This window comes from Sorex araneus, chromosome 6, assembly GCF_027595985.1.
Source record: "Sorex araneus isolate mSorAra2 chromosome 6, mSorAra2.pri, whole genome shotgun sequence".
Classification (NCBI taxonomy): Eukaryota; Metazoa; Chordata; class Mammalia; order Eulipotyphla; family Soricidae; genus Sorex; species Sorex araneus.
The window spans coordinates 150,464,817-150,473,240 of record NC_073307.1 but is presented as its reverse complement, the minus strand read 5'-3'; the positions used below and the strand labels follow the sequence as shown (position 1 = coordinate 150,473,240).

At 36.2% G+C, this 8,424-nt stretch overlaps 1 protein-coding gene across 1 annotated transcript; it reads right to left on the bottom strand.

Annotated features, from left to right (window-relative positions):
* Positions 1-321: 321 nt before the first annotated feature.
* LOC101547555 (olfactory receptor 4C15-like) lies at positions 322-1,257 on the bottom strand. Its single transcript, XM_004622034.3, has one exon. It carries the CDS (start codon positions 1,255-1,257, stop codon positions 322-324), a length of 936 nt encoding a protein of 311 aa, XP_004622091.3.
* Positions 1,258-8,424: the final 7,167 nt, after the last annotated feature.

Here is an 8,424-nt window from a genome sequence, read left to right as displayed (position 1 = left end):
AGAACTAAAATCAATACATCTGCAAAGATATTGGGAACGTGGTGCCTGACAAGAAGTTTTTGCTGTCTCAGAAATATAATGTTTCTTTCTAATTTCAAGAAAATGTGTAATTGGCATTTCAAAACATATTAATGCCTAAAATCAATCGGCAACTTTTTGGGGAATATTTCAATTTATTATTTTCTTTTACATTTTGTGTGATTTGAGAGGAAGGGCAGAAACATACATGAGAGTTCTGAGGTTTTACTCCTCACTTTGTACTCATAGATCACTCTGATGTAATAAAGTTACATCTAACCTTTTTTTACAAACATTAAGACTTTATTTTTCAACAGAAACAATCATTAACCGGCTGCACAGTTTGCTAATGGCAATTTTCACCTCCTTATTTCTGAAAGCATAAATCAAAGGATTGAGTAAAGGAGTTAGGATAGTGCAGAATATTTCCACGATTTTGTCAAAGGAATAAGAAACTGGAGGCCGCGCATACTCAAATATACATGGAATAAAGAACAAAACCACAACAGCAACATGAGATCCACAGGTGGAAAGAGCTTTCCTCTGTCCTTCAGCGCTGTGGTTTCTCAGGGAGAATAAGATGACACTATAGGACACAAGCAACATGAAGAAGATTAGGATGCAAAAGAATCCACTGTTGGCCACTATCATAAGGCCAAAGGCATAAGTATCAGTGCAGGCAAGCTCCAATAAGGGGTACAATTCACAAATAAAGTGATCAATAACATTGGGACCACAAAAAGGAAGTTGTAAAGTAAAGAGAAGCTGTATAATGGAATGCAGAAGGCCCCCTGCCCAGGCTACTCCAATCAGAATGCCACAGAGCCTTGAGTTCATGATAGAAGTGTAGTGCAGGGGTTTGCAGATGGCCACATACCTGTCATAGGCCATGGCTGTGAGGACAATCACCTCTGCTCCAGAAAATAAGTGTCCAGTAAAGACCTGCATCATGCAACCTCCATAGGAGATGGTTTTCTTCTCATAGAGACAGTCTACGATCATTTTCGGGGCAATAACTGAGGTGAGGCATGCATCCAGTAACGATAGAAAAACCAGGAAGAAGTACATTGGGGAGCCCACGAGCGCTGGATTGCTGATGATGGCTGCCACAATCAGCAGGTTGCCACAGATAGTTGCAATGTAGACTAAAAGAAATATAACAAATGCAATTTTCTGAACATCTGGATTCTGTGAAATCCCAAGGAGAACAAACTCAGTGACAAAGCTTTGATTTTGCATGATTTTCCAGAAAATACTCAGAGCTGCCACACTGATCATCACAACCTGCAATAAAAATGAAAAGGTTACATCGGATAGATTTATCATCCTAGGCACTCACAAGTTTGTCCATCCAGGCGGTATTTTCCATTATGTGTTTAGTTCATTTTTGAAATAAAGAAAGCAGGATATTCTTAAAAACACCAGTGTGAGATCAGGAAAATTTCACTTATTAAATCAAGAAATCGTGCTAGATAAAGAGCTTCTCTAGAGGAACAAACCCCTGTGTTACAGGATTGGGAACATATTTTATTTCAGTTTTCAGCCTGACTTACTTTTTTGTTTCCTACAGTAAGTTGTTAAAAGAGATTTTGAAGCAATATCTTAGTTCTGAGGAATCAGGACATCAATTTACTTGTCATGTTGGGCATCATCTTGTAATAATAGGCATAGAGATGCGAGATGTCCCTAATCATAAGAATGTCTTATCCACAAACAGAAAAAGATGTCAGTGGCACTTTAAGACCACAGCTCTTGGAGCTGGAGTGATAGCAAAGCGGGTGGGGCTTTTGCCTTGCACGTGGCCAAACAGGGTTTGATTCCCAGCATCTCATATTGTTCCCTGAGCACCGCCAGGAGAAATTCCTGAATGCAGATCCAGGAGTGACCCCTGAGCATCACTGGGTGTGACCCAAAAAGGAAAAAAATGTGTTTGTTGGGATGGTTTCCCGTTCATCTGATTCAGGGATCGTTTAGTGCTGCTTCCGTCTGAAGGAGCATCCTTCTGTAAGCCTTGCTTTCCCACCCGTGGGCTGGCAGAGGACCGTGGAGCAGCCGACACACAGAACCGCGGTCTGTGCATGGCTGATTTGATGGGAAACTTATTTTTTTAGAATGTGTGGTGTACATAACTGAGATGCAAAATAAACTTAAAATATCATCAAATGGGTAAAGCAACCAATTCATTTTTGTATTTACCAGCACTCATTATAGACAAGGCATGAGTTCTATGAAGAAAAAACTGCCTCCATATCCTAGGGTCCTTCTTTATTTCTTGAAGTACTGCTTTGCAATTTTCCTTGTATAGGTCCTTCACCTCTTTGGTTAAGCTGATTCCAAGGTACTAGATTTTCTGAGGTACTATTGTGAGCGGGATTTTTTTTTAATGTCTCTTTCTTCTCTTTCATTATTTGTATATAAGAAATACATGGACTTTTGGGTTAATTTTGTAGCCTGCCACTTTACTATATCGACTTATTATTTTAGGAGCTTTTCTGTAGAGTCTTTAGCGGGTTCCAAGTAGAGTATCAGATCATCTGCAATCAGTGATAACTTTATCTCTTCCTTGCCTATCTGTATGCCCTTGATATCTTTTTCTTGTCTAACTTTTATGGCCAGGACTTCCAGTGCTATATCAAATAGGAGTGGCAAAAGCGGGCAACCTTGCCTTGTGCCCGATCTTAGAAGGAAGGCTTTCAGTTTTTCCCATTGAGAATGATACTTGCCATGGGAATTTGGTAGATTCTATAATGCCCCAAAGTAGAGAGAGAGTATGGGGGAATATTGTCTGCCATAAAGGCAGGGAGAGGATGGGAAAGAGGAGGAATACCCAGGATATTGTTGGTGGGGAATGTGCACTGGTGAAGGAATAGCTGTTTGATCATTGTGAGATTCTAACCCAAACATGAAACCCAAGCTTGTAATATCTCATGCTGATTCAATAAATTTTTTTCAAAAACTGTGACAGAAAGCTTGTAAATTAACAATTAAGGTTAAGTACTCTAAACCATTGAAAAGCATACCCTAAAATATGCAGATAGTTGCAAAGAACAAAAATGGTACTATGCAACAGTGTAATAAATACTGCCAAGAATAAAAAAATAAATGTCGGGAATATAATATCATGAGATAACTAATATTAAAGAAACAGAGAGGCAAAAATATTAGTGAATGTGAAAAAATGAACTAGTAATGTCATCAGGGAAGAAATTATTAATACTTTACTATAAATATGGGGAGTCCTGTTTAAGGAAATATAAAGAAATTATTATTGTGTCTAAATTACATCACATTAAGAGTATATGATGTAAATTTGCTATTTATTCTTTTGACCGGCTTTCCTATAATGATTGCACTCAGAGGAGCCTTTTCTGAGCATTACTCTGCTTACATGCTGTGTGGGATAACAAGAGAACACATGCATAAAGCAGGGTCACTGTCCATGAATGGCACATTATCTAGATGAGGCTGCAAAACACAGATAGGGACAGTGAGATGTACATAATAGCCTCCATCACCTATTCCCACAAAAATGAACAAAGGTAACAATGTTAGTGAGAAATCACAGAACCCTAAACTACAGCTGTAGTGGAATGGTCAATGACACTAAAAGTCTTCCTGGGATCCTTGCACAAAATTCTAAACAATGGGTGAGTGACAACCAAAGATGTTGAAATAGCTCCAACAGGGAAGTCTCTGGGATAACAGAAGATATTAATTCTCTAGAGAGCACCCTGGCAGAAGAGAACAAGTGATGAATTAGAGAGACTCAACCCTAGACTGCAAGAGATACAACGAGGAAGCAGCATACAAATAACATCAAACATACTTAATGAAGATAGTAGTGTTGACAACTCAATCACTTGTTGAACCTCTCAGATAAGGACTATAGCTAGGACATGTTGAGGATATTTAATGAGCTCGAAGAAAACATTAAAACAGATATTTAAAACTGTGAACAGAAGTGACAGAAATAAAGAGGTCAGAGAACCTGAAAACTCAGTGGAAGGCCTTTGCCATCAATTACTATTAATGAAATTGAAAGGGCAATAAACTTCCTCCCAGCCCCGCAAAAAAGGCCAGTTCTAGATAAATTCACTAGTAAAATTTTCCATACCTTAATTTTTAAATGTACTTATTTATTTTTAAATATAGACAAAATGCTAAAACTGTCCATACAAATCTGGAATTAAAATTGATTAGATAACAAACCTCCAATATCAAAACAATTTTTATGTGAAAATAATTATGTCTTATCATGGAGTTGTTAAGTCCTTCTCTCAAGATTTACTAACCTGTTTGTTGCTAGTTCAGTCTTCTATGTTACTTTTGTTTGTTGAATGTAGTTGGTTCCGATGTTACTTTCCCATCTAATTTGATATGCTCTACTTGAATTTCAGTACAAATCATTGAAAAAAAGACTTATTCCCAATTCTTTTCAGGCTCTTTCAGGAAGTTGTAAAAGCAGGAATCCTCCCAGTTTCATTGAGGCAAACATAACTCTGATATCAAAAGCAGGAAGAGACATCACAAAAGGGAAAACTATATGCCTGATGAACATAAATGTGAAGATTCACAACAAAAATATTAGCCAACCAAATATAAAGTATATCAGAAAGATCATTCACCGTGACCAAGTAAGATTCATGGATTAATGTACTCAAGTCAATCAAGATAATAAACTACATCAATGTAACAAAATTAATCATCTAATAGTATCAATAGATGCAAGAGAATGCTTATTCAAAAAGGTAAAACACCATTCATGATGTGAACTCAATAAAGTGGAAGGAGAAATAACTTTCAATATAATTAAAGCCAATTACCATAAGCTCACAGGAAATATTGTACTTGATAGTGATAAATTGGAAACCTTCCCTCTAAAGTCAGTCATAAGACAAGGATGCCTACTCTCATCACTACATTTAATTTAGTTCTGGAAGCCCTTGCCATAGCAATTATACGAGAAAGAGATATTGAAGGCATTCATATTAGAAAAGAAGTCAGACTCACTGTTTGCAGAGACATGAAACTACACTTTGAAAATTCTAAAGACTCTACGAAGAAATTCCCAGAAAAAGGATATTTATACAGTTGAATAGTAGACTACAAATCAATGGACAACCCATGGCTTTTTTCAATACAAATTATAAAACAAAGGAGAGAGAGGTTAAAAAATTAATCCCATTCAGCAGTTTTTCCTCAGAAAATCTAGTACCTGGGACTCAACTTAAGAAAAGAGGTAAAAGAATTAGTAGAGAAAACTATAAGTCATTACAAATGAAATAAAAAGGACACAGGGAAATAGAAACATCCCATCTTCATGGATAAAAAGTATCAACATTTGGCAAAGTGACAATCTTCCCAGAACACTGCAGATACAATGCAGTTCTAATAAAAATACCCATGACACTTTTAACGACATTTAACAATATACTTTAATATATAATCTATGTTTATAGATTAAACATGCCTGAAATTCACATGGAAAAATGAGTCTCCTTAATAAACCTAAGAAAACCTAGGTTAAAAGAAATATAGGAGACTTCACTTTCCCTAGCTTCCAACTGGGTGATAAAGCTACAGTCATCAAAACAGTATGGTACTGAACTAAGGACAGACCCTGAGGTCAATGTTACAGACTGAAAGTCCAAAGACAGGCCACTCTCCGCCCAGATGTGATCCCAAGCGGCCGCACACGAGCAGCCTCTTTGTTCCTAAACACCCATGATCCCTGAGGCCAATTAACTACTGTTGGCACCCAGCGACTTCTTGCAGAAATGCCTCTAGACTGTGAACTAAGCTACAGCCCCATGCTGTCCCGGGAGGGGAAAGGTTTTTCTCTCTAGGCCTTTTTTTCCTCGGCAGTGGTGTGGTGACCACTATCTTATAAGGCCCACTAAACAGAGGTAGGAGCTTGCAGTGATGCGATTTCTGGCAGAAATTTGTCAGGACTTAATTACTAAAATACCAAAATCCAAAACCTCATATGCTCTTCATTCTCAGCAATGGAAAACAAATTATCTAATGATACCTTTTTGGCAAATCTGATTGTTGGGGGAAAATTCCAAATAATAATAGTGAGTTTTCTATTGAGATATTGAATGTAATCAAAGTAAAGAGAAAGTGAAGTGAAAATCATCAGCCACACAGGTGGGGGGTGGGGGTGGGGTGGGAGGTATACTGAGGTTCTTGGTGGTGGAACTTGTGCACTGGTGAAGGTGTTTGATCATTGTATGACTGAGACTTAAGCTTGAAAGCTTTGTAACTTTTCACAGGGTGATTCAATAAAAAATATTTAAAAATAGAAAGTCCAAGGACAGATCCTTAATATAAGGACACTTAATGTTTATGAAGAGATAAAAAGGACATGAAGTAGAACAAGAAAAGTCTCTTTAGCAAATGGTGTTGGGATAACCGATTGATCACACCTTGCACAATGTCAAATTAAAACAGATTAAAGACATTGATATCAGACCCGGTCCGTCAATTACATTGAAGAAACATAGGTAGAACAGTTCATGGCATGGAAGCAAATGCTATTTTCAATGACTCAATACCATTGGTAAACAGAAGCAAAGACGCACAAATGTGGCCATCAAACTGAGAAACTTCTCACCACAAAAGAAACAAGGACAAGAATAAGAAGACAATCCACAAACATAGAATTTTTCCCACTACTAATCAGATGATTAATATCACAATATATAAAGCTGTGGTTGATTTCTACAGGAATAAAATAATGACACAAGAAAATGGAATATGGGATACAGACAGACACTCTCAAAAGAGACATGCATATGGCCAAAAAGCATATACATCACTTACTATCAGAAAAATGCAAATAAGAACAACAATGAGATATCATCTCAGACCAGTGAAACTGCCACACATCACAAAAAACAAAAATAACCAGCACTGTTGTAGACATGAGGGGAAACAAAACAGTAACCTCATTTACTGTTAGTGGAAACATTTACTGGTTCAACATTTTTGTAAAAGAATGAGGATATTCCTTGAAAAACTAGGAATCAAGCTACTATATGAACCAGAAATCCCACTTCTTGACATCAACCCCACAATAAAAAAAAAATCAGAAAAGACATTGCACTCCTATATAAGTTTCAGCTAAATTCACAACAGCCAAACTCTGGAAACAACTCAGAGTCCAAGATCAGATGACTAGATAAAAAAATTGTACATATATGTAATGGAATTATAAGAAAATATGAAATCATGAAATCAACCTTCACAGGAACAAGAATCCTTCTTTCTCAGCAAGAAATTCAGAGAATGGATTATTGTTCTGTTTATAATCACATAGAGAGGTTAAAGATGCAATGAAACTACAGAGTAACAAATAGAGCAATATGTTGAATATAGCTGAATCTTGAAGTTTTACTCACTACTTATTAATTACATGTAAAATTTTCTTCAATTTGATTTAGTACAATTTCATGAAGTATAACTATTTGAAATTTACTCTCTTGCAAAGCACGTGTGTTCACCAATTACCTGCATGTCTCAACAGATTCTAACAAGAATGATTTTCAGTTATTTTTCTACCGGGACAATACAAAACTGTAGATTATGATACTGTGCCTTTACTGATAGAAATTTTTTTTTCTCACTTAGGAGGTCAGACATTTTACCCACATAAATATCTTCCTTTAATAGTTAAGAACCAATGCAAATGACAAAAATGCAAGGCACTGCTTAACTGAGTTTCAAATAGAAAAGATATAGCAGTAAAAAAATGTAATGGTGTGAAAATAATCAGGCAATTCATTTACAAGTATAAAGTTAAAGTTCATGTCATAGTTTTATAAATATGCTAATTTTATTAAATTAATCAAATAAGACCTTAATAATTAAAATGGTTTTGAATTAATTACCTTATTATTGAATTTGTCTGCTGATAGTCCTGTGTTACTAAAGAAACACTCTTGGTTTTCTCTCTATACAGTGGTTACATATTCAAAATATGTAACCAATGCACAAGAGTCAAATAATATTCTTTATTCACATTTAGTATTTAGTGTGCATAAGTAAAAAGAAAGTATTAACTATTGGAGTCATCATTTTTATTAAGCGATGCATATAGCAATGCACATTCGCCAATATAAACCCAGCAGTGTTTAGCACTTACTTTCTCCTGGCTCTGTGCCAGGAATCAATCGTGGTGGAACTCGGGGCACCAGATTTAGTGCCTGAATATAACCAGGGTTGACTGTGTGAAAGACAGGCATCTCACCTAATGTACTATCAGTTGGCTGAGATTACAGTGTTCTTAATTTAATCACATTATTAACCTAAAGTTCATTTATTCCACACCAATAATATTCAAAGGAAGGATATAGTGGTTATGAATCATCCAGTTGTCTACCAAGTAAAATAAAATTTTAGAGC

Excerpts from the sequence above, each read along its gene's own strand:
- LOC101547555 (XM_004622034.3), bottom strand. The coding sequence starts at position 1,257 with ATGCAAAATCAAAGCTTTGTCACTGAGTTTGTTCTCCTTGGGATTTCA.